Raw genomic sequence first — 27,579 nt, forward strand, 5'->3', positions numbered from 1 at the left:
CAGAAGATGCCTGGTAACCTCTTTCACTCAGGGAAGGAACCTTTGCCGCTTAATAGAAGAGCTTTGCCTAAGAAAAAAGTGATCCAGACTCCAGAGCATTCTTCTCTTCATAGAAATGCTTTTTCTCAGGACCTTCATATGAAGAGAGATTGATGAGGAAGGAGCAATCAGATGACTCCTAGAATGATGATTAGCAAAGAACGAGTAAGGGCAAGTGCCAGGTTGGTGGTTTCTCCCAACTGCTGTACTTTCTGATGATCTCAAGGACAGACCTAAGGAGAACTCTCTTTAGCTCTCAAAGCCAGGGTTTTGCTTACGGTAGCCAAAGCAGGTTCAATAGAAGAGAATAACTGTAGCTCAGGGTTGAACTGTTGGAGTCCTTGTTGCTCCCTGAGCTTGGCTGTTTTCTTGCAAACGTTTCGTTACCCGGCTAGGTAACATCTTCAGTGCTAGAAGGGGGTGGGGTTTGCTCTCTGTTTATATACATTGGCTTGCCCTGCCAGTGTTGGTATGGGTGTGTGTGTGTGTGTTGTTGCTTTTCCTCTGGTAGTTCCTTGATTAGGGTATTGCTTACTGCTTGATTGTACGTCTGGTGATAATCTTGGTGTTAATCTCTGCTTATCTGGGTGATGATTGCTGGTGAGGAGATGTTCTGGTCTTTTGTTTCCTTTTTATTGTCTCTTTTGAATAGTGTGTAGGTGTTGTTTATCTCTATGTGCCTGTTGATGGCTGCCTTGTCTGAACACCAAGCTTCCAGGAATTCCCTCGCATTGTTGGATTTAGCTTGGTCTAAGATGCTGACAGTTTCCCAGTTGAAACTATGGTTGAGTCTGTCCATGTGCTGTGAGATTAAGGAGTTTTCATCGTGTCTTCTGACTGCTACTTGGAGTTCATGGACGCGCAGGTTCTTTGGCAACAATGGCCTTTGTTCCAAAGGCAAGAGAATCTTGTGTTCCTGCAGATCAAATGTCAGTTGCTTGGAAATTATTCTCCCAAGTTGTTTGACTTTTGGGGAGCTGCACAGTGGTGGTGGGGAACAAAACATGCCTGTCTGCAGCTCTCCCTCCTGTCTCCCAAGGTTATTCCCGCGTACCATTATATTAGGTTGACACCACTGACTACCTTACCCTCTTTTCCATTTTCCTCTAAAAATCCACCCACTTGTAGAAAACTACAGAAACACCCTTGGAGAAGGAATGCACCATCAGCAGTTAACAAAACATGGATTAAACCCAGGAAAGGAAGGTGACTTTAGAAAGAAATTTAAAGTGACCCCATGTCGACTCTTTTTGGTATAAGAGGAAGGGAAGAGAAAATTTTATCAGGCTTTCAAGATTCTATTATTCTACCCTGTACCAATAAAGTAGAGTGGCAGTATTTCTGGTGGAGTCTGTTTCCTAACCTGGCTTATCTCGAAGAGATACCGCACATGATTTTTACTGAATTGTTAAGATTTATATCCTGCATTTCCTCCAAGGGCTCAAGGTAATCCAACCCTTAACAGAAAAACAACCTGGTCATTCAGACCAAGGGTAATTAGATAAACATCCTGAAATTGCCTATACAATTCCTAAGTACTGTGCCCAAACCATAAAGCTTCACTAGGTTCAGACATGGCAACAGAAGTAGGTGACTGTAATAGTCTGTGGGAATATCCTCGAGAAACAGGAGAAGGAAGAGCTAAAGTCAGGGCAATGGTCATATAAGAGGCATCTCAGCCCACAGAAGGAATGGGTGTGTGGAAAGCATCTCAGAAGGGACCTTCCCTAGTTCCCTGGATAATAAAGGCAAGGGGGAGAGGTGTACTTTCTAGTTTGCAAGATTCTGTTACTCTAACCTTACAGTAAAAGTAGTGTTAGTACTCATATTATTGGTTTCTTGTCTGGACTACCTCAAAGGGGTGATAATGATTTTCTTAATGAGATTTCATTGCATTTGGTTATTTTAACATTTATGATCTGGACTTGGACTGTAATAAAATGTTCATTTGTATACTGTCTGTCCTTGAAGAGTTCAAGGTAATATACAAAGGTGATCTCCTCCCCTTTTTCCACACAGCAACCCTGTGACATAGATTAGAATGAGAGTGTGGCCCAAAGTCACTCACTGTGTCCACCTGGAGTCCAATACCTTCACTACTACACCACACTTCTACTGTTTAGAAAAGCCATTAAACTTACCTATTCCAGCAAGCCTTGGAGCATGATGTGACTGGGAGGGTTTGGGTGAATGGATTTTGGCTTGTTGCTTCTTGGTGTGACAGAAATATCACTGGGATTTCTGTGTGTGTGCTTGTATTGTCCTGATCTTTTTACTGTAACTGGGAATGTAAGTTGCTTAGAGTCAGTTCACAACTGAAGCAACTTTTAAGTCTGGATACAATAAGTAAGCAAATAAACAAACTTTCTCTTGCTCTCTCCCTCTCTCTCTCTCTTGTATCACAGAAAGCTAGGGAGTTGGTAAGATGTGGGATAAACTTCAGAAGAAAATGTCAAAGCACCTTTCAATGGAACAAAAAGCTCCAAACAAACCAAAGTTAACCCTACACGTTTAGCATGTGCAAATGCAGTGACACGGTCTTGAACAGACTTCACAGTTAAAAAGTGTGAGAACCCACTTCATGCGGTCCTTGAAAAGCACGTTCACATTTCATCTGCACAGGATATCAGTATTAATCAATGAACTACATATCAAGTTAGAATGCCTCTCTGCACTAGACTGATTCATGCTAGAGATTAAAAAAAAAAAAAGGAAAGTCTGTCAGGAATCAGTTTTGTGAGAAACTTCTTTTTTCTTGTTTTTGCTTTAGGTCTTCAGTTCTATTACAGCTATTTTTTTCAGCACGTAAGTTTATATGGTTGTCAAGGGAGCGCTAATAGAGGGTCAGGTAGCCAACTTGAACTTCCTTAATGAAGAGGGATTAGATGAAGCTTAAGAGGTAATCAGTTGCTAATTAGAGGCTGATATTGGAAGGTGCCTATTATCTTTCACCGACATCACAGCATCTTGCAGTAACTGGTTACAAGCGGCTGTACTCTGGGGCAAGCACTGACTGAATGATTGGACTGAGCAGAGGGGAATGAAGAATGGAGAAAGAGGAAAAAGTCATAACTAGGGGCAGCAGGGCTACTGAAAATGAGACAATGGAATATATATTTGACCCAGCTGCAGGCCACTTCATATGTCTACCTGGCACAGAAAAGTTGTTCATCAAGCAGCCTGGTGTTTAAAACAGACTGATTGGCTTTGGGGCTGATTGGCCATGGTGTGGTTTTCGGGTGCCCTTAATGACCCCAGAAAATAGATCTTGACTATTTAGCTCAACAGCTCATCTCTGCTTGATTCATGCCAGCCATGGAAGCCTACACCGGTACATTTATAGCAAACCATTGCAATTCTGGAGTTCGAAGTCTAGAGATATCACATTACATATAGATAAATTATAAATTCAGTGCCTTTTGACTGTATCTGTCTTGAACTAAGCAAGCCTTCAGAGTCCGATTTTATGTAGACATCTTAATAGAGAGCTGAGGTCAAATAGGAGAAGATGTGTCTTAAAGTAACTAGTGTCAAGGTAGGCTAGGAAGTTTAAGTTTTTTGAATGGATGACATTCAAATGAATGGAGTGATTGCAGGTGAAAAATGGTCTAAACCAGATACATGTTGAGAACCTCATTTCTTTCAGGGTAGGAAGTTGGGGGCTAATGGGAGGCCCTGGCTGAAGCAAGCAGTGAGTGAAAACCAAATCCAAAGTAGGGAAGAGATTCTCTTTCTGACACTTCTTCTTTTTGGACACCCTCTTCTCTCTTGGTCTGACGCAGTGGGACTGACTGCGCTTCTCGGAGATCTGATCTCATCTCTTACATAACAGAGTTGAAGTTAAGGAGAAAATCATGTGCAGTCTTGAGCTGTAAGTTGGCCATCTTTGGTCAAGTAATATCTCTTCAATGGTATATGTGATCCTTCAGGGAAAACGTATCTCAACCAGGACCAGAGGAACACGCTCACATCCAGATCAATCAAAACCTACTGTAATGACATCAACCTTTGTACAGGCCTTCAGGTACTCCTGAGTATTTATACAACATTCTTTGTCGCTCACAAAAAAGCTTTTGCTCTTGCCAGGTTTAATGCCTTCCATCAAGAGTTCTGGAAGAGAGACAGAAATCTTCCCTTTCAGAACTAGAAGTTGTTGTTGAATCAATATCACATTCTCTGCTGAGCAGTTCATCATTCCATACATGGTACTTTGAATGAATAAGATCCCTCCTTGTAAATCACTCCAACTGTACCATGGAAGGATACACATTTTTTTAATTAGCTGATGAATCCTTAAAGACAGCTCAAAAAAGATAGGAAAATACTGTCCAGCCATGATTCTTGTGAAGAAACTATAATATAATTAAGTTCTGATAGATTGTTCCATGTCAGAAGGCAATTAGATATGTTTTTCTCTTTTGATGTTTTAGTTTATCACAAGTTTGTTGTTTGCTGTTTTACACAGACGTTTGGTCTAGGACTGTAAATAAAATGTGATTGATTGATTGATTATTTCCAACTCTAAGCTTTAGGCCATTTCCATGACGGACACAATGTGCCTGAAATCCACAGAATAGGCATTTTTTTCATGCCCCTTTGGTGTAGCAATTAAGGTACCAGGCTAGAAATTGGTAGACCATGAGTTCCAGTCCTGCCTTAGGCACAAAGCCAGCTGGGTGACCTGGGCCAGTCCCTCTTGCTCAGCCCTAGGACGAAGAAGGCAAGGGCAAACCACTTCCAAAAAATCTTGCCAAGAAAACTGGAAGGACTTCTCCAGGCAGTTGCCCTGAGTCAGGACTGACTCAAAAGCACAATACATAAATAACTTTTTTTTTAGATTATTCAGGAAAAAGAAGGCATGTCAGAAATTAAACCCTGTGAATACAAAGTCTTTTTTGCTTGTTGGTTGAATGGTAAGCATATTGATATTATAAGATGCTCTGGGGTTACAAACTGGAGTCCACTTTCTTATAGAATGTAATACAGCATCTTTTTTTCCCCAACAATGAATTCCTCCACTTATTCTCACATCCATTTTTTACTGCAACTACATCAGACAAAGCTCCTTTGGGGGGGGGGAAAAAACTGAATTTACCAACAAGTATTCATTCTATATTTTTTTTTATCACTGCCATGAGGCAACAGATGCTAAGGCTTCTGAGTAAAATTCTGAAGAAAGCATTATTATGCTGGAAAACAGCCAGGCAGAGAAAGTGTTTTCTGCTGCTTCTACTGATAAAGGGAAGGCCCAGTTATAATCTTCTGTTCAGAGGCCTGTACAGACTTGATTTTCACATATTTATCTAAGAATTTATTCAGCTATATCAGCCCCTGAAGCTAAAACCGGGGAGAAGTTTTTAATTTTGCTTTCCACCTTATTTATTTTAACTGTCAAGTTCTCATCATTCTACTTTGAAGATCTGTGGACTTTCTTTAAGCAAAGTCTTACAACTAAGTGACCAATGCTCTCATCCATTTGCAGTGACCAAATTCAATAGGTGGAGATGTTCCCTAACATGGAAAGGTCCATGTTATACCTTTTAGACTGGAGAAGGTGGGGACCAAACTTTCACGTCATTAACAAGCCGAACATATTACGACTGAAAGCCAGGACTGTATGATTTTTTAAAACGAGTTAAGCTGTCAACTCTTTGCTTCAGTTGATGAATTTATCTTTTTCTCCAAATTGAAATGCTGTAACTCTCAATTACTTTCTGTCCTGTTTGTGTATATTTTGTTAATGTCTTATTTTTAAAAAAATCAGTCAAAATTATCACCATCTCTACAGAATAACCATGTAGAAAGTAGCCTTGGTGCTTTTTATAAGGGCCAAGGGAAATTTCTATATGGTTATTCTGTAAAGATTATTGTTATGCTGTATTTTGATTGATTTTCCCCCCAATATGAACTATATAGCAACGCATAACTTGGACATTTATTGAAACATCTTCAATTCCCAGTCATTAGATCACAATTCTCATACCTGTGTCTTGTGTCTCTGTTTCTTGAATGGGAGATTCACACAGATGCAAAATAAAAAAGAAATAGTGAAAGTAAATGCAGTGACATAAATGTATCAACAGGAACTGCTATAAATATTTATTTAGGCAAGTAACATATTAGCCATTATGCAGCCTATTGAATCTACGTTATAAACATATCTTCGTTATAAAATATATTTTTCAAAAAGTTCCTAATCACACAGTAGGGTAAGCATTTAAATGCAAGGGCTGGTTTACTTCTGTGCTCTGTGATTCATATTTATCTTGCTAAATACATGTGCAAGATAGAGACAGTATAATAATGCATAGCTGGAGTCAGCTAAATATATAGGTTGCCAAAGATACCAAGTAGATGAGATGTTATTTTCTTAAGGTAAGGATTTCTTGCTTTCTCTCTCTCTTTGCTTTGGAGAAGAGGGAAGATGATACAACAAATACCTTATGTAACCCTCTTCCCAATTATATCTGTCCATCCCATCAGGTCTGGCAGAAGAGGTATGTTACAAGTCCCATCTGCTAAGAAGCTACACCTGGTGGGATCCAGGAGGTGGGTCTTTTCTGCTGTGGCACCTGCCCTGTGGAACATCATCCCCCCCTCCAGGTGAAGTTGGTCCCATCCCTATCAACTTTCCTTAAGTCCCCTAAAACTTGGTTGTGTCAACAGGCCTGGGGGTCTCAAGGGACTGGTGAGCTGATGAGGTGGCTCCATTGCCTATAATATCTGAGGCTCTCTCCTTGCCTTTTAATTATATATTAATGGTTTAACTGTTTATTGTTTTTTTAGATTGCTATTTTACAGACTTATTTTTTTATTATTATTGTAAGTCACCCAGAGTCACGTTTTGTGAGATGGGCAGCTATATAAATATGATAGATGGATAGATAGATAGATAGAACTGAATGCTCAAAAAATCTAAAGGTTTTAAGAGCAAATACTGGATCATTTATACTATATATACTGAATTATATCAGTGCCCAGCATAGGGAGGAACTGCTCACAAGCTCTGAAACAGAGGAGGATAACAATCTGTCCTGCACGTTAGAACTCCTCAACAGTAATTGAAACTAGAAACTGAACATTCAAGGAACAAGCCTTTCCATGTTCTGATGAATAAGTTTTATTATGAAAAAGGTTTGGTGATCACCCAAGAATCCCAACAAATATTTTTGCTTTCAAAAGTGAAGCTTCTATATAGGCAATTCATAAACTGCTAGCTTCTTGCTTGCTTTCTCCTACCCTTTGGATGAAGGGGGAAAGAAGTTTTCTCTTCTGCACTTGAATAGTGTTTACAGACTAGCTACTAGTGCTCATTTTCAGTAGGAAAATCCACTCAAACATCTTGTTTTTGTTAACAGTGCTCTTGAAGGCAATAGAATCAATATTCAGCCGATACCAGGAGAGTCCGTAAGATCGGGGTGAAGATTACATCACTCACGTAATATTTTTACCTTAATTCCAGGATGCTGATAGAATTTCCTGAAGGAAGAAGCCTTCGAACAAAATTGAAATCTCCAATGTATATACTGCCATCGGTGCCTGAAGCGAGGGCAACAGGGGCAAAGAGTTTACTGCTGTGAGAAGGACCATTACAATTGGCGCAGGAGACACTCCTCTGGTGCCCATTGCCCATGACAGTTGAGATGACTGGTGGCTGCTGTGAGATGAATATGTTCTCTCCATTTCCTTTATGGACAATACCTGTTTTTTTTTTTAAAAAAAAAAACCAAGCAAAGAGACTCACATACACCCATAAACATAATGGTACAATACGTTTGTCTGATTCTTTCCCCAGCAAATACAGTAGAGGCCAGTTCCATGTGGCAACCCAGGATTCTGGGATCAGAACCTCCATCTTGGAAGTCTGTTAAACTCTTTCAAGATAGAGGAAGATATTAGTGAACTGGTGATGCCTATAAAATCTCTGCAGACACAACAAACTGGTTCTGTAACCAAAGCCTGTGCCTTAGATTTCTGAAAGCTTTTTCCGACCCCCAACTAGGTGAGGGAACTTTGTAAGTAGTCTTAATTTAAAGACCAACAAAATTCTGGATCCCTCTTGTAATGTATAAGGAATCATCTGAATAGTAATGATTTAATCCTATCAAAATGCAGGTATTAGTGGCTACGTTCTTAGAGAATTAACTCTGATGTCTTGTTGGGAACATTGACTTTATTGTTCTTTTCTTTTTTAAAAGCTTAACTATGCTTTAAGTGATATGAAAGATGGCCTTTTGCTTGACCATGTCAGTGCTCAAACTGGAGCTCACATAAGTTGTTCTTCTCTGCTCTAACTTGGGGGTTGAAATAGCCCCACATTCTCAGATCTCCACGCCGAACAGCAAGATCTCAGACAGTTCTGTGAGCATTCTTTTGAACATGAATAGACCTCATGGTTGTGCATCTCATCAGCCACAGCTCACAGCTCTCAGAGGAGTTTGTGCTGTCATAAATTAGTTTTTAAGAGGCCACAAAACTCTTTGTGGTTTTATAACGCAATTAAATAGTATCATCTTGTTTATTTGCTTATTTATCCATTGGATTTGAGCCCTGCTTCAATCCTGTGAATTTTGGTTTATTTTATAGAAAATAAAACATCCATGGTATAACAATAAATATAATAAATACAATTACAATAATAAAACAACACCAGCTTACTTAAGCCATGTATAGCATTATTCTAACTACTTTAAAAAGTCCTCCAGAACAGCTCCATTTTAATTAGCTTCCAGAAAGCCAAGGGGGTGTAGAAGGATATGGAAATGAAGAAAATGTGCAGGAACTGTTAGTAAAACATGAGCTTAGCCTGAAAAAACAGGAAAGCAGGACAAACAAAGTTAAGATTGCCCCATCTTGACTCTTGTTGGTATGGGGGATGGGGGGAGAGAAATGCTGTCAGGCTTTCAAGTTTGTGTTATTATAACCAATATCAAGTAGAGTTCTAGTATCTCATGTGGTGTCTGTCCCCTGACCTCTTCTACTTGAAGGGCTAACAGAAGATCAGGCCAGATCTAAGCTTCCATGGAAGAGCATTCCAAAAACAGGAGCCACAACTGAGAAGCACCTCTTCCTAGCATTACCTCCATTCCTCCCCCCAGTTTGTAGTAGTGGAGGGGTATACAGAGGGATATTTGAAAGTCCTGAGCTGATAGGTCACTTGCTTCATTGTCTGTCACGAACTCTTAAGATGGGGAAACAGCTGCAGAAGCCTTATCTGATGGGGAAGTAAGTGCTGGTAACCTCTGCCCCCCTTGCCTTGCCTGCAGCCAACAGCCACCCACTTATAACCTTTGTCCTAGAGCCATTGTCGTCCTGCAGCTTCTGTTACAACAACCCTGCAAGGATAGCCCATTTTTGCTGATTGACTTTCAATATTTTAATTGACTGTTCAGAGTTGATGCCTGCAGTATGATTAATAGTTGTATTACTGTGCTCAAAATGATTGTTGACACTTGTCTTAATTTGTATCATGTTTTACATCTTGCTGTTTTACCACCAGGAAAAGCTGAAACTGCCTATGATGTTCCTTTTCATGATATTTTGCAATATCCTTCTGTTGTATCTTGTCTTTTTAATGATTTGCTTCTATGAGGAGATTGCCTGCTGTTGTAGAACCCACTGAGGACCCTCCTGAAGATGACCTGCTTTATGTTTCCCCAAATTGATTGCTGTTTGACAGTGCCCAATGCCATATTAACAATTGTAGCACATGCTACAACAACTTAAGTAGTTTTTCCCCTTTTGATCTTATATATATTTATATATATATATATATATATATGTTAGATTCTAAATATGTAGAATCCTCTCCTGGTCTTACACTGGAGTGTTGCTACATAGCTTTACATAGATTGATTCAGTATTGTGTTGTCCATAGGACAAGAAATGGGGATTGTTAGAGGAAAAATTTAGTAGCCTTCTATATGTTTTAATGTTAGTTTTGATTGCATTTAATAAAGCCAAGTTAGCTTCTTGTGACCTGTAGGGCAATGACAGGAAAAGTCAAATGCAAGACTAAGCAACTTGCTGATGGGAATAGAACAGGAAGGTATGGTAAAATTAGCACCAACTGATTACGAATCAGTTGCTAAACCTAGGAGTCACGTCTGTGGTTTGTGGTTTTAAAAGATAAAAAGGATTACATCTGAGGGGGTCGGTACCATTTTGGTCAAGCTGTTTACCTGACGGCTCGATTAAAATGGTCATCGAATTGCTATGTGAATCTAAGTAGGTACCTTGTATGCTATTGGTTGAACTTTACTTGTTGTTAAACTAACATTTAATAAAGCTTTTAGAACTTTGAAGTGACTTGTTTTATGGTGTGTCTGCCTCCCGTGTTTAACGTGGTTTTTCCCCTGACATACCATAAAAAAAAAAACAACTTAAAAAAAGAAAACACGACGTTTTTATTTTGATGGTGGTGGCGGCGGGACTTTCTAATTGCCTGAAAGACAAGCTTTGCTGATGATATACCAAACAAAGTTATTAGCTCTATCCAGGACTATTCCATCCAACATGAGAACAAAAGTGAGCACTTTCCTGCTTCCATGTTGCACTAGTGATATAAGTGAAGAGATGTTCTCCACGTTTATGGCCCAACGTTGGTTGAGGGTTCTCGCTTACATGGAAATGTTTTTCTGCAGGTGGAAGGCTCCTCACTGCACATAACCATGCTGCAAGGTGTAAGGCACTTTAGAGCTGACCTTGGGGAAGGTATAAAAGAACTATTAAGGGCAGGGTGGGGGTAGAAGGAAGATACAAGCTGTTAAGGACTTGGATAAGAGATTACAGTCCAGAGACTGAAGGAAGTATGAGGAAGGAACTCAAAAGAACCCCTTCATTTTGTTTAGTATAAGCCAGGTCAGAAACTTTGACAGACTTTCAAGATTCTGTTATTATACCCTACAACAATAAAGTAGCATTTCTGCAATAGCTGTGGTATCTGTTTCTTGATCTGGCCTATCTTGAAGGGCTGACAGAGCACAGAGACTTGCCGCTTTACCTACATCAACAGCGCCATTTGAAGGGGGAGGAGCACTTATCACCCTTATCACTAAGCACTTGTCACTAAGTTTCCAAAGTTATTGGATTATCCCCATCTAAGACTAGTTAGAAAAATCACTAGTTAACATTTCTTTTGATCCTTTTAAAAAACACTTAGCAAATCATCCTTAAAGCTGCTAAAATTCTCTTTTTCCTATGAGTAAAGAGCACATATCTGGAATCCATGTGTGCAGTTAATATAGTGGGGTATTGTGTGAAAAGAGCGCTTGGGACATCTTCCAAAGTAATTAATCTGAAAAGAAAGGTGAGAACACATGGCTGTTCCTAATAGAAGTAAACAGAGAAGTTTCCTGATTTTTTTTTTTCCAGAACAGAACCATAAGCTGCAGTACAAATTCCATATTCAGCCTGGGATGAAAGCTGACAGATGTGAATGAAAACTCCAACACCTCCAATAGCATATTTATCTCTGGGAAAAACAATTCTCTGCAAGATTGTGCTCCCTTTTCACCCATGAGTGAAAGAAGTGGGAAGCATCGTTTCCCCCCCCCCCCTCTTTTGAAAGTATTGGATTTCTTGCTTCTATTGTTCAAAGTCGGTTGGAGTTCATGACCGTGGATGCATTCCAGGAAAATCCATTTTCCCACCATTAAAAATGAGCAGCATGGCTGACTCTTCCAAAGCACATGACAACATATTCTTCTCTGTCACTGGTACTGTGTTACTGAAAAGGAGAAGGAGGAGGTAGTCCTGAGACTGTCGCACGCTAGGAATGAGGGAGTTGAAATGGTCAGAGTAGATGTCCAACAGAGTAAAAGCTGCTGGTTGGTGATTCTGGTTATGTCCCAAATGGAAGACAATTGGTTGCACTCATGGAGGTGAACAACTGGAAGAACATTCCAGTGCTTGTGGCTTTGGCACTGCGCATCAGAAATGTTAACGTGCAACGGATCTGTTTCTTTTTATTAATGTGCTTGCTTTCCACTGTACTTTTCCTGCTGGGTTTCAAGTGGTTTCACTTTTACTTCTTTAATCGCTTTTTCTCTCCTAAGGCTTGTGGCCATTTGTTCTGCAATGGAGGAAGAAGGCACCTTTGATCCCAATATTTTCTTACCTTTTGCATTTTGGGGGATTTAAATCAGGGAAATTGCATTAGTTCTCTCCTCCCAGCTCCACTGATCTAATCCACTCCTGAGTGATTCCATATAAGCACAGAAAAGTATGTGTAACACCCACGGAAAGTCGTGCCCCTTTCCAACTTTCTAGACCCTGCTTAAGTTTCAGCACTATAAATATCATCATGATAATGCTAAGGAGAATTATGAAAAGTTTATCAAGAACCATGACAGTCGCCATTTGCAAAAAACATGTCACGAATCTCAGAGAAAAGGAAGTGAAACACAGCTCCCCCATTTACTTCTAAACTCATCTGATGATGTAACACCACTTCTCATGGATTCAATAAACACTAGAGTTTCCAATTATATGGCCTGTATTAAAAAGCTTCTCAAGCAAATAATGCATGTAATCATAGGTAAGAACCGCTTTACTATCTACAGATAAAACCTTCTCCCACTTTTCTTTTCATCATTTTCCCCTTCTGCAATAATACGTTCCCTGCATATCTGAAGAGGGCTGTATGGCACTAAACTGCTTAGTCTTTAAAGAGCTCTAAAATTCATTGTTATTTCAGTACAATAGATAGAAATTCTTGGTTTATGTTGTTAGGATAGAATTTTGCCTTCAGTGATCCATGTATCCCTGCCTTTAAGAAGGATGGATGAATCATGCTCATTAGCTTGAGAGCTGCAAAGAGCCCCATTATTTCACCAGCAACGTGCTTTATTCAGTTACCTGGGTCTTGCCCAGGTATTCTTTTCAGCTACTGGCAACAAGGAACATCTTCACTGCAAGGCATGAATTCCAGGCTGTCTCCGTAGTAATACACCCATGGCTTCTGCAGGCTACAGGTAAGTTTTCCTTCAGTGTTCTATAGGCTTATCCACAGTCATCGTCTTGCACTAGGAGAGTCACCCCAGGCAGTACTTTGTAAAGGGAGCTCCTGCTTGAACACTGCTGAATTAGGTTTATGAATATTTTATGGGCATTTCCAAAAGGCAAAGACAAGGCTTGAAAGCTGCCTAGAAGTAAACAGGGATACTTTGAAACTCCCCAGTTCTTTCTAAAGCACAGCAAGAGTTTTATTGCAAGACACCTAAAATGCTAGCTGCTGTTTTGTAGCATATAAATACATCATCATCATCATCATCGTGGTTTCCATCATATCTGAAAGCTACATATGCTCGCTCCTTAATGCAGACTCAAAGAACTAAACACGGAAATAATGTTTTCAACTTATGGATGAGTAACAAGGGAGAGGATGTATACCTCTTGGAGTTTCTTCTAAATATATAAGAGCAGCTTGGCAATAGGCCAGGGTGCTTAAGTTACACAGATACCTCTTCCCTGACACTAAAAAATCCACTGAAATGACAGGAACAGTTGGCTGTCCTCTGTGGCTGAATGAATAAAGACAATATTTCCATCTTTGTCTCAGAAGTAACAGCATATAATTAGGACTCCAGAGAGCTGGCTTTGCTTGAAATACGTACCTAGGGACAAAGATTTTGCTTACAGATGCCAAAAAAAGCAGGGAAATGTGCATTTGATACAAAAGACAAATGAAATAAACATTTTGTTTGAAAAATGCAAAAATACTTGGTGGAAAAAGTACTTGAGTCAGTTGGTTTAGACCTTCCCAAACTGACACTTTCCAGATGGGTTATGTTAGAAGTCCTATTATCTCCTTGCAGGTTGAGAATTATGAGTTGTCCATCATAGCTAGAAGTTGTCAGAGGAAGTAGGATAAATTTGTCTCTCTTTTCACCAAACACCTTTGCCAAGATGAGACCAGATTTAATTGTATCTCTTACTTTAGGAAAGAAAGACATAAATATTTCTTTAAGATTCAAAGCCTAATCTAGGGGAAAGGAACTTTGCATCCTCCAGTTATTTTGGACAGAAGTTCTAGTAACCTCTGCTTGATGGTTCCCTGATTGCTGGATGCAGGATAAGAGGACTTTATGTGTATTTTGGGCTAGGGGTGATCAAACAATGTCTCAGGAGCTAATACAAAAACATTAGTTTATTTATGGTCATAGGATGTAGTTACATCACTTAATTCTTCTTACTAATCATATGCTCAAGTTCTTCTCTACCATCAGAAAGGGACAACTTGAATTGTACTCCTACCTGCAGATGGATTGGTCACTCTAAGATGCAGTCAGGATACGGAAGGCATGCTTTCTAAACTATGCATGTTCATTTATTTGTACTCTTCTTGGTAGTTTTGTAAAGAAAGATGGCATTTCTCAGCATCTTTTCCTAGTAATTATATCCTGACAGAGCAAACCATCTAGATAAAGTGGATGAAAACACTGGAACAACATTTGCAACTGAGAAAGTCACACTGAATGTATCCCTTTCTATTCCTTCATGTCAATATGGGGCAATCTAACTTAAATTCAATGATATTTTCAAAGATGGAATCACAGCATTAATCTTAAACAGATTATTTTCCATCATTTTGTCTTGCTCTTTTAGAAAAGATTAAGTGCTAAATAATTCTTGACCTTTCAGCTAATGAAATGTGAGAGTTCTTGCTTTGCTTCTCTTCACCCCAGTGCTCAAATGCTTAAATTATGGGGGAAGGGTTGGGTAGGATCAGAATGGCAACCAAGACCATCCTTTGACATCCCTCTCCCCTATATCACCAAGATAAAAAAGTAGTTGAGGGGGATATTGCAGAAAGTAGTAGCATCGTCTCTCTGAACTAATTTAAGTACGACTCACTTTTGGGACTCAAAATGATAGATTCAGTTATTTCACATTTACATCCCCTCATTTTTTTTTTTAAATTAGGCTTACACTATTCTGTAAGTGCTCACAGGAATATTTCAGCCTTGCTCAGCAAATGTTTAATTTTTTCTAGGAATGAGACATTCCTGTTAAAAATGGTAAGAAAAAAAAGTTGCTATTTCATGAGTTACCTAGCTAAAGTACGCTTTCAGGATATTGATAATCTGGAATGTATCCAAGGAAGGGCAAGCTGTTGAAAACATGACAACTCTAGAAGGAAAGCAGGATCTGTGAGAAATGGCTGGAAGAGCCAGGTATGTTTACCTGAACCCTAAATGATAAAATGAAAGAGGTGTCTTCAAATGTCTTAATATCCATAGTAGATGGACCAACTTGATTTGTTGTTCCATGGAACCCAGAGATAGAAATTATAGGAAAACTTGTTTCAGCTAATAATTAAAATAATATTTTTTTTAACCAACAAGGTTTGTTTGCTAGTGCAGCAAATTCCTTGAAGGTGTCTTACACGCTTCTTCCTGAAAGCGCTGAAGCAAAGACTAGACAGACATTCATCAAATGGCAGAATCTACACATGCAAAAGTTGGCTGGAATAAATGACCTTCAAGGCTTTCCCCAACACTATAATACTAGGACTCTCAAGATGAGGTTAAAAAAAAAATAATCAAGATTTCAAAGTATGCAGATATACCTATTTTCTACCTATTTTCACGGTTAATTGAAACAAGGTTGTAAAATCAATAATAATTTAATATATTTATAAACATTCATAATATCTATCTGAGAGGGGAAATCTACTTCCCATGTGCGGAGTAGATGTTAAAGCTTTAGAGTGGGACTAAGGAGAACCAGGTTCAAATCCGGCCTCAGCCATGGGTTATTTTGGGGCAGTCACTTTCTGTCAGCCCAACTTACTTCCCAGGATTGTTGTTGTGGGGAACTCCCCATGTGCGCTGCCTTGAGCTTCTGAAGAAAAGACATAATACAAAAAAACTAACAAAAACAATAAAAAAGAATAAGGAGTGTACTCACCACTCTGTGTATTCAAAATATGGTGCTTGTCCAAGGACCAGCCTCCTAGATTCGAAGCATCCAACTCAAATCCTTGCAAAGTTACAGTCCTTTTCTCCCATAGAATCAGATCAGGGCAGCTCTCATATTCATAACCTACTGAGACTGCAAAGAGATAAAATACAACAGATTATAGCTAGTAGTTCATCAGTTGCCTGGGATAGGTCTAGGAGCAGTCAACTGATAGTAAAGTCATACACTGGAGGAGAATCATCCTACAACATTAGACTCTTTGTATATTTGGTTTTGAATTTAGTACAAAGATTCATATTTCATCCACTCTTCTTGAGGAGAGCCTGGAATAGTAGCAATGGAGTAGAAGGTATCTTGGAAGGATAAGGATGAGATGCCAAGGTACTTAGGAAGGTTAACTTCTGGGCCCTGTTGCTCCTAATCATGACACAAAGCCGTGATCCAGGAAGCCCTTTAAACTTTGATCCTCCCTCCCCCCGCCCCCCCCCAAAAACACTGAGGAGTTTGATTACAGCTGTGAAACATGAAGGCCACATAACTACAAAGAGCTCTAGTCATTCTTCTTGGATCGTGGACTATAATGCTCTTCTGCTTTCCTTCAAGGCAGTGGTGTAGCCCTCCCACCCAATCTATGCAAATGTTATGGGGGTTTTTTTGTTTTTGTTTTTAAACTTTGCAAAATGTAGATCATCAGGTATGTCCTACTCACAAAGAACAGTGGGAAAACAATCATCTATAAACCCAAACAAGAAGTCTGCACGGCTGCTTAGTCTGAATAAGAGTATTTGGTTGGTGGCTACTTTCCTTTTAAAGAAGTGAAAAACTGAGCAGATAATCAGGTATTCAATCTTTGACAATCTCATTAGGGGGCTGAAATCAAACCCCACAACTTAAAGATAAATAGGAGCAACGCTTTCAAACCTTAAAAGTCAACAGGAACAAAAGAAGCTATAAAACCTGTCATAGTAACAACAGCAACAAGAAGAAAATAGCTTTTGCAGTGCCAATTTTTTTCTCTATTTCATTATCATGACAAATACAGTCAATTGTTTGCTGCTGGAGCCAATGTTGTGATTCCCTGGGACAACCACTGAGTGCCTACTGGTAATGCAGAACCAGCAGTACATGGGAATGAAGCCCGGGGTGGGGGGGAAGTTTTCCCAACTAAAAGATATAATTGCTCTCTGCTGCTGGAGGGAACTGTTCGGGTTGTAAATAAAAAATCTGCTTCTTTGGGGGGAACACATGAAAGGCAGAGGTAGCAAATTTAAAAGGAAGGACTGTACTGCATACTGAAGTATTAAAATAATGGAGCAACCTTGGGCTTGCGAAGAGAAATGAATACCTTCTGACTTGCAATGGCTCTCAGGGGACGTAAGCCATTAGTTGTGCTTAGCACATGCTGTCTCATCATTCAGAAATCCTAGGGATTGAACCTTGGACATTTTCCACTCAAAACAGATGCCCTACTAAGGAGCTCTGCCCCCATCTTCTGCAGAACAGAGAGGTTATGGCAGTGGTATCTAACAGTCTTCTTAGGCGGGTAAATAAGGCTTTGATGTTTCTTCCTTTGTTTTACCCACCAATTTACTGTTAGCTCTGAAATTGTCACAGTAGTGCTGTCTTCCTGAGGGCTGAGGGCAGGGATCTTCCCAGCATTGTTCTGGGCAATGGCAGAAAGGGGATGCATGGACCAAAGTCCAGATGCTCACCCAGGGGTTCAGTATGCTGCAAAAATGCTGCTTCTGTAAGCAGGGTGGCCACAGGGGCTGGCTAAAAGAACAAATGGCCAAGTCCAGTCCATCATGCATGGGGCAGGCAAGCTTCCTGTTTCATCTATGCCACAGAGCTAGATCTCCTCTACCCTTGCTTGCTCTAATCTATCACTTTGACGCCAACAGCTTCAAAGCAAACAGAGGGAAGTGACAGAATTTTCCCTCTTTTGAAAAACATCCCCTTTGTTTTAATCTAGAGCACCTGAGGACCAAAACAAAAACAAACAAAAAAAACCCCTATGTAGGAAATTAGCTCTTTGGGATGAATTCCAAGATTGCATTAAGTTTTCATGATTGTCCCATGCCTTTTTAGATTGATTGGGGGGAATATCATGAGGAATTTTCTTTGGAAATGTTGATTCTCTATTCTTGGGCTACAGAAACTGAAGATATCTTCAGGAGAGTAACATGAATGGCTGCGAAGCAAGCAGGAGCTGAAGCAAATGCATTAAAAAAAAAAAAATCAGCCTGAACAAAAGTATATTGGATGATATGAAAAATGCTCCAATAAATAGAATCCTGCAATTTTTAAAATCTTGTTAACCCAGTATTGGGAACCTGAGAACTTTAGCTTCTGGATTGCATTAAAAAGTTTGCATAGAATCATACATACAATTCCTTCTATCTCATCATGAGACTTACATAGATGTATGGAAATATATAAATGGAAGACACCCCCCCCCCCGACCCTCCTCTTTCTTGGATGATGATGATGATAAAAAATTAAACTTGCATGCCACCTGACTTCCGAGGATCACAACAAACAAAAAATTACAATAAAACTGCTAGAAGATAAAAGATGGCAAGAACAACAGACCTGATGGAATGAAATGAAGGATCTCACTCTCCCTCACCTGGGTGAAGAGCCAAGTCTTGATGGCTCTTCTGAACCACAGCGGGGTGGGGGCCGTTTGGACCTTGGGGGGAACTTCATACCAGAAGACAGATGCTGCTACAGAGAAGGTGTCCTTCAGTGGTCCCAATAGATGATATGGTTTAATTGATGGAAACCAAAGCACAGCAAGCCCGCAAGATCAAATTGGCTGGGCAGATACTATGGGAGACAGGCAGTCCCTCACATAACCAGGGCCTATGTCATGTTAGGTCCATTGGTTCACAAGAGAATGACTTTAAGTAGGGAAATGAGACCTGCCATAACAATCAATGATCCAAGAGTTCTAAATAGGCGAGTTTGAGTACCAGTGTATTCCTCCCCATTTCTTCTGTCACCAAAACCTCCTCATCAGTAACATAATTTTTGGTCTAGTCAGTTCTTGGTCTGAAACATTTCAATGCTTGGTAATGCAAAATCAAAATCAAACCTAGCTCACTGTTCGCATTGTAGAGCGGAGGGACGTTTGCTGGGGAATGGAGCTTTTGATAACCATGCACTAGACCTTAAACCAGTGTTGTCCAAACTTGGCCACTTTAAGATGAGTGGACTTCAGCTCCCAGAATTCCCCACCCAGCCATGCTGGGTGGGGAATTCTGGGAGCTGAAGTCCACTCATCTTAAAGTGGCCAAGTTTGGACAACACTGCCTTAAACATGCAAGTAAGGCCCCCAAGGGGCACACAAATAGTTCAGAGTGGCCCTGTATTAATCTGAAGCTGCTGCTTGTGGCTTATGACACTGTGCTTGACTGGAAAGGCAAAATATCAATGCAATTAGCAACTAAAAGAAGTATGATTTAATACTCCTGTCGCAAGATGGAAGAATGCACTGAAAGACAGAGATGCACAGCAGGCTTGCAATATTCACTGCTGTATGTCAAGCTAGTGGAAAACCTACTTAAACCGCCCTCTCAGATTGATCAAGACCTCTTTTGCATGCAAAAACCCCACATTCAAGTTGAAGGCAGCTTTAAAAGTGCAAATAAAATTAATTAAGCAAACATACTTTGCACATGATGTGAGGGATAAGCGAGAGCACTGACTCCTGTTTTGGGTGCCAACTTTCATTTTTCAACATCTTAAACCAAAGTCTCAGGTTACTCATCCATGTATCACACTAGAAACTGAACAATTTTGAGCATGTACCCCTTGGAAATGTCTGCTGTGCCACTATCAACTATACCAAATTGGGAGCAAGTGGTTGAAAAGGCCTCTATTCTTGCAGAAAAAACATACTGAAGATTTGTAAATACAGTCTAATTCTAAATAGTTTTGGTATTAGAGTAATATTGCTTCCACTTCTGTTTGCATCTTACAATTTTATCTGTACTCACTTTCTTAAATTATTGCTGTTCTTAGTTTGATTGCTGTATAACATCTTGAGCACCCAGAGCAACCTTCCTAAATCTAAGTTCCCTCTAGATATATGGACCATAACTCCCATAATCTTTTCAGGCAGCAATTCCCACATGGGAGCTGAAATTCACATAGGTTGGAAAAGGCTATTCCAACCAAACAACTGTTCTATCTTGTCCTCAACCCATAAGTTGCAACAGATGTAAGATTTAGTTTTATGGAAATGAGGTATAGCCAGTTGTGGGTCTTTGGTGTTCTTCCCTCCTTTGGTCTACTTACAAAGAGAAGATCAGACATTTCATTTCTGTTCTAAATTAAGCACCATGCAATATGTTATCTTAAACATAAAACTGTGGTAGGTCTTAGCTGTGAAATGTTTGCAAGCAGACCTGCTTCACTGAACCACAGTAAAATTTGATATTTTAGATGAAGACAAGAATTGGAAAGATGTACAGCCTGTTTTCAAGCCCCATGTAGCTGGAAGAAAGAAAGAAAGAAAGAAAGAAAGAAAGAAAGAAAGAAAGAAAGGAAGGAAGGAAGGAAGGAAGGAAGGAAGGAAGGAAGGAAGGAAGGAAGGAAGGAAGGAAGGAAGGAAGGAAGGAGGGAGGGAGGGAGGGAGGGAGGGAGGGAGGATTATCTATCATTTCTTTCTTTCTTTCTTTCTTTCTTTCTTTCTTTCTTTCTTTCTTTCTCTCTCTCTCTCTCTCTCTCTCTCTCTCTCTCTCTCTCCTCCTTCCTTCCTTCCTTCCTTCCTACCTTCCTTCCTTCCTTCCTTCCTTCCTTCCTTCCTTCCTTCCTTCCTTCCTTCCTTCCTTCCTTCCTTCCTTCCTTCCTTCCTTCCTTCCATTTTTAATGCTACTTTGGTGTACATATAGACTCCTGGAAACTGTAATAGGATTTTCTTAGCCTCTTTTACAGTGAGTTAATTAAGGTGGGGTCTCTTTGAACACTTTCTCCCAGATGTCTCTCCCCCTGGGCTGAATTGCTGTTTATGAGAGAATCTGTCAATTCACTTGCCCCCAGCCTTCCCACAATCTCTCACATCTGCACTGGAAGTCTGACAGTGCTGAGTCAAAAATTTCTTACCCTAATCAAAGCTCTAAATTGCAGCTGGCTAATTATCATTTATCTCTCTGGGAGAAGGACACATTGGTGGGGAACACCGGTTAAATGTCAACTCTGAGAACCAGAAGATGACTAAAAGGAATAACTTAAGAGAAAAGCTATTTGAGAAACCTAGGGAAGAGGATGTGCCAGCCTCTTTCCTGACCTTTTTAGATCTGGAACCAGCTGAAAAAGATGAGGTACTTGTTGTGCATTTTGGCTGCTTGTCAACCTGAGCTGCTGGTTGATAAAAAAACAAGAGCTCAGAGTGTCTTGGTCATACTCTCTGAGCTCTTGTTTTCAATTTACCCTGAATTCTGGTGACTGTTATAGCTTCAGATGTTGGAATGGTTCCTAACTCCTCATGTGCTGATATTGTCATTTAAGATCTCCACATTCTTTGCACTCGCTGGGGAGCAGTTATTGAAACTTCTGCCTTTATTGGAAAATCAAGCATCTTCAATGGTTTGGTTTTATAACCTGTGCAAGACCTGCTTTGTTACCGAGGCTGTTTCTTTCTGAATATTATAGAAGAGTTGACTGCATTGTTTTAATGTTATATACTTCGTCTGGGTAAGTAGGACCACTTAGTCAATTCTGGCTCTTTTACAGAGCTAAACAGGATCAGACTTGACTCGTACTTGGATGGAACCATAAGACTGGGAAGTGAAACATTCTAGATGCCAACAATGTTCTGCAGATATATCTATGAAATCAGCAGGACTCAAGGTATATAACATGGTTTTAGTGGTGGTGTGAAATCTGATTGTTATATAAAAACAACATATGAGTGTAATTACAAATAAAAAAGGAGGAAAGTGAAAGAAAAGTGGGATAAAGGATTCTTGGTTTGGCTTTGCATCTCTTTCCTTTGCTGTCTGCAACAACTTGATTGTGATGGTTGTCAATACAGCAGAGAAAGAAAAAAAAATCTTCTTTACTCTTTTTTTAAACAACCAACTTCCTGCTTCTTCCTCTTTGCTGAAGTTCTCTTATTACTCTCTAAGATGGTTCTGTCAAATTTTCTGCAGCCTCCTCCAGGTGGCAGCATATTGCTTGATTTCTGGTGTTCAAATACCTCTAAGATATAGGTAAAGATGTGTGTTTGTTCAAAGGAAAGAAACAGGTAAATAAGACTGCAAGGCACAGCATGGTGTGCGTGCGTGTGTGTTTTCTAGACGTGGAGACCTTTGGCTGCCAGTTAGAAATGTTAATCTAAGGAGCTGACATGTGGTGTTCAGCAGTTGCATATCCATGATCAAATGTGCTCAGCCATATACGTGTAGGGATGTTTGTCAGGGAAGGAGGCGATGGAGAAATCTACGAAGAGTGCATCTATTGTACTGAGAAATCCGTCTGAAAATCAAAGTAATCCAACTCATTTCTACTTAGACATGGGTCAAAAGCCATAAGAGAAATGCGTGTCTGTGTGAATGCGCACATGTGCATTGGAAGTATGTAAAATGGGTTGCACTTGGGACATCCTACTTTGGCACAGGCATTCCAACCTCTGTTCCCAGTTTTAATGATGGAATATACCTAATATATCTAGTACACTCAGAAAGACTCATCTTGCGAACTTGGAACAGCTGTGCTAAGATCCAAGATTGGAACGTTTCATTTACAAAGTGCTTGGCATGTTTATACTCAGTGATCATCTCACAACGTGGCAACTACTGTGATGGATGAGAGGTGACACCAACCAAAATCATGAGGATGAAGTGGGAAGTTTTAATAAGATTTAAACTGCAAGATTTATATAATATTAAAGTAGGGGTAGGCAGTCTCCAGCTGCCAGATACACCTCTCCCCGAGGGTTGGGCATGGTTGTCTTCTGAAGGGTGCCCCAAACACTTCAAATTGAAAATTTCTAAGCTCAGAACATCCTTTTTCACTTCAAAGTGCCCATTTTCTTTTTTTCAACCCAACAGAATGTTAGGAAGAAATTATATAAAGGGGCTTGGAACTTTGCCTGTCTATTCACTGATGCGAAAACTCTCCATAAACTGAACACAATGTGACTAAATTTGACATCAGGGAAGAACCCGGCAAGAGAAATAGAGTCTGAAAATGGACCATATCTGGTCGGAAGTTGTGGAGAAAAACATTCCAGAAAGAAATCTTCTAGTGCAGGGTTCCTCAACCTCAGCAACTTTAAGATGGGTGGAGTTCAACTCCCAGAATTCCCCAGCCAGCCATGCTGAGGTTGAGGAACCCTGTTCTTGTGCATCTCCATGGAAGAGTCAGCTGGGCAGAAGCTCATAACACCACTGATTCCACTATTAAATCCCGCTTCCCTCCTGGTCATGTGACCCACAGCAGAGTCCACGCAGCCTGACATGTCTCCTGGTGCACCCATAGAAACGCAACTATATAGACATTGCCGGTGAAGGGGTCAGAAAGAATTCCAGAAGCCATGCTCTGCAGGCTTTTCCTACTGCGTCTGAGTTTGAAACAATGGTTTCAACCTTATCGGCAGCATTCCAAGGCTCTCCCAAACATTCTGGAAGTGCTGAGGCTGAAGCAGGGCCATATCAGAGCCTTACTGGGAACAGATCTCCAAACGTTTCTGGTAAAACCAGAGCAATCCATTTGGGGCTGGACACATTTGAAACTCAAAGCTTCCTGGACCTCTTTCCTTCCTCATTTGCCTCCAGAATCTGACACTGTCATCTGCTGCTCAATGTCAAGGGCAAACCTTTGGGGCCCCATTGCTTTTGATGTGAAAGGGCTAGAGGGAGAGGTTACTTGAAACAACCAGGGGGAGAGAGAGATTATTTTCCAAATATGCCAACCCCTCTTTCTAGTTCCTTGTTGACTTCAATGCTGTTGTCATCTAGATTTGCTACCATTGGTATAGAAGGGACTATTATTAATGTTTGCAAGTGACATCTTGCATATCCTTACAAGCACATTCAAAACATACATGCATCAAATGATTTTGCTTAAAAGACTACACACACACACCCATTATATATCTCTATCTCTATCTATCTCTAGATATCTAAATATCTAGTTATCTAGATATAAAGCCGAGGTAACTCTTACTCATATAACATACCCATGACAGTATTATTAAAGCAGACGTACCTATTGCCTCTGCCAGCCCAGATACTTTCTGGCCATAAATATCTGTCTTATTCCATGCAAAAGTATAGATGAGGTTGATGGCAGCAGGAAACCACTTCTGAGTCAGCCGCCCTTCAATTGTTACAGTGAAATGCACTTTTGTTATTCCAGGTGGGATAGTAGAATGCGTCAAAATAATGCGTAGCAAGGTTTTATATCCTGAGGTTCTGCTGCTTAAGTAACTAAGCTTCACAAAGCTGGAAGGAAAGGATATTTCCTCCTGGACCACCTGAAAGAGAGTTGTGCATGTTAACATCACAGCAAATCTTGTCAGAATCTACCATGTTGGACTCCTCTGGTGACTTAGATAATGTCCTGTCTGGGTATTTATGCACCACTGTGGTGTCAAACTAGGTAGAAGACTGCAGTTACTAAGATTATGGTATCTTCTCAGAAATGGCTAAGATGGTTAGTGAAGATAGCTCTTGCACAATCCATAATGCCCAGTCCAGACCCATGGAGACTTGCCTATATTTGGGATTTCACAATATGAAATGTGTATTTGACAGGGAATTTCTACAAACTTTTTACCCTTTCTACACTGTTTATTCCTTCCCACTGAGTCGATGGGATCAACCTGGCATTCTGACTTTACTTAGTTCTGCTCTTTTTTCCAAATATCAGAGAGGTACAATATTTGATAAATGTTCAGTAAGCATACATTCATGTGGTTTTATGTCCCATTCCTAATACATTCTGAACATCTCAGAGTTAATACATACGGAACTCACTGCCATAACACAGTGCTGTGTTCACAGATGGCTTTAAAGATAGCTTAGACAACTCTATATAGGAGATATGTCAACAATGGCTAATAATCTTGGGAGCCAATGGCATTTTGCTGCCCAGAAGCTATATGGCATTCTGAGCCCCAGTTTATGGGCTTTTCACACAGAAAATCATAACCACTTGTAGCTACTGCTCTGGGCCAAATTTCTAATCTAATTTGGTATCTTCCAGATGTGTTGGGACCATAATTCCTAGAATTCCAAGACATAATTGTTACAGGTGTTGAAATCAGCCAAATTCTGACTTGCAGCATTTGCAATTGAGCTTAAAAATTTAAAGAGTTGATCTGATCCATTTGGATTTGCAATTGGAATTGTCAAATTGAATTGGTTTAGAAAGTCAGCTTGATAAAAGAACATGTATGCATGTACAAAAGTCCACAGAATCTTCACATCCAGTGGATTCAATTCAGAGAGTTGATCAAGTTGCCTTCAAATCAGATATTCACATGGCCCTAATAGATAGTGAATGGCTATAGTTACCTGGGATTTAATATTGACTTAGAATTTTGGGAACTATATTTCTGTACATATGAAAGGCACCAGAGTAATTTATTTATTAACCTTTACAATGGATTAATTAATGTCAAGAATTAAATTTAAGAGACAAATTTTAGATAGACAAAGAATCCTATCTCAAAAATTTCCTGTTCTTTTCTCAATAATATGGCACTGTTTCCATCTTTCTTACCTGTAATTCTGGTATGACTGTTCCCCTTTCTGGACATGATCCTCCAAATGATGTCAGAGGAAAAGGAATTACGATTGGATTCGGGCTGATGAAGCTACTGATGTCACAAGAAGGTAGATCTGCCTCTGTCCTTTGCATGACCACTCTGTCTACCACAATAAACTTATTCCAGGACAGCCAAAGTGTCCTTTTCACAGGAAGAAATGGTGATCTATCAAAGATCAGGGTGACTGAGATGCCTCCAACAGCTACTAGATCAAAACTGAAAAACAAAATAAACCTTTTGATTTATTTGGATCTCATTTGGCATCAAAACCACCCCACTGATATCATGTTTTCAGCTTCCAATACTGAGCATCTTCTGCCCCACCATCAAAATGACATCATACAAACTGTTATTATTATGCTTTAACACATTAGCAGAGCTACCTATTTTTGCTGCACATTTCTTTATCTACAGCATTTTGCTCTACAAAGCCTAGAAATCTTTCAGAAAAAACATCAGATAAACATTCTCAAGAGCACCTTTTCAAAAGAAATAAAATAATTTAAAACTCATTAACAGTGAAAATCAAAGTTATAATAAATCCAGCTGATCTTATAGAAGAATACTGAAATGTCTTGATCTTTTGATGTTCTCATCTGAAGTCTCATAAGAACTCATGCAAGAAAACTGAAAACTCATGACATTTGGCCACACTGATGTCATTTACATTTGTACTTAAACAACTTCTTGTCTGTTTTTAGTTGCATGAATATCATCATGTCAGAGTTGCTTTCCTAGGCTGAGAAAAGTATTTTTAAGGGGTAAACAACATCTTTTCCTCTGCACTTTTGCAGGGTAGATAAATCTAAAACCCTACTAATTGAGCACAGCTGCCTATGAAGATCCAGGGGGACAGAAATAGTTCATCATATGCTTCCATATTATAACTTCTATAAGGACATTTTGAATAGAAATATTCCTACTGCATCAACACCCAAGAACAGATAATGTTTATGTGAACCTCCTTCTCTTAAATATGAAACTATCACCTGTACGGTAGCAAAATTTTGTGCTGTCACAATGAACCCGAAGCAACAGCTGATGCAAGTCTGAACACTGTTGTTTTTCTTTTTTAATTATGTTTTAATGCAACTTCCTGATTGTTGATCAAAATAAAATTGATTTAGACATGTGAATTGTTACCCAACAATTCTGGAGAGAAACAGATGAGGGAAGACTAATGCTACTTAGACTAAACTTCTGTTCTTTAGTAGTTTCTAGGCTGCTCAGGTAGTAAAAAGCAATGGAACTCTACACTACATAGTTTTGGGGTCAATGCCTGAATATAATTTGGAAGAGACTCTTGTCTATCATCTACCACGAGTTTTCACATGATCCCTTATATTCCTGATGATCAGGCTCTGAATGCCTCCATTTATGTAGCCAAAAGTGTATGACCCTCAAAGAAGAAGGAAATATCAGCAGATGTAGAAGACCCTAGGGGTTTCAGAAGCACCGCCCCTCCCAAATGGTTAGAATAAAGTCTCTAAGTGGCAAATGAACTCCCCCAAAAGCCTTATAAACTATTTGAGAGAGTTCAAAGGTCATGAAAGGTCGAAGGAGAAAAATTGAAATTGGAGTGATAGGAACAGAAAAGCCGGGATCCTGAGCAATTGCACTCCACTTTTATTCAGAATCCATAGGTTGTGACAGAAAGAAGCCTTCTGAATTCCAGAAAAAGTACAGAGCAGATAAACTGATAGTGTTTCTTTTTATCTTAAAACTTTAACATCTACAGTCATTTAATGTAAGGTGACATAAATAGACTCTTCGCTTCATTACAGGATGCATTTCTTATGGAAATCTTCCATGGTAATGAATTCTGATACGGAGTA

The 27,579-nt window shown here is 39.7% G+C and overlaps 1 protein-coding gene across 1 annotated transcript in view; it reads right to left on the reverse strand.

Annotated features, from left to right (window-relative positions):
• Positions 1-27,579, reverse strand: part of TENM1 (teneurin transmembrane protein 1) — a 160,220-nt gene that overhangs the window by 57,982 nt on the left and 74,659 nt on the right. The window contains exons 14-18 of the mRNA XM_088129189.1: positions 25,699-25,960; positions 24,181-24,448; positions 15,952-16,095; positions 7,491-7,740; positions 6,023-6,043 (exon numbers count right to left, since the gene is read on the reverse strand). Coding sequence (XP_087985315.1) covers positions 6,023-6,043; positions 7,491-7,740; positions 15,952-16,095; positions 24,181-24,448; positions 25,699-25,960 — 945 coding nt within the window. The remainder of the gene's footprint in view (positions 1-6,022; positions 6,044-7,490; positions 7,741-15,951; positions 16,096-24,180; positions 24,449-25,698; positions 25,961-27,579) is intronic.

This window comes from Python bivittatus, unplaced genomic scaffold (genome assembly GCF_059951505.1).
Source record: "Python bivittatus isolate LINGU-HERP-01145 unplaced genomic scaffold, Pbiv_v1 ctg000790_np1212, whole genome shotgun sequence".
Lineage (NCBI taxonomy): Eukaryota > Metazoa > Chordata > Lepidosauria > Squamata > Pythonidae > Python > Python bivittatus.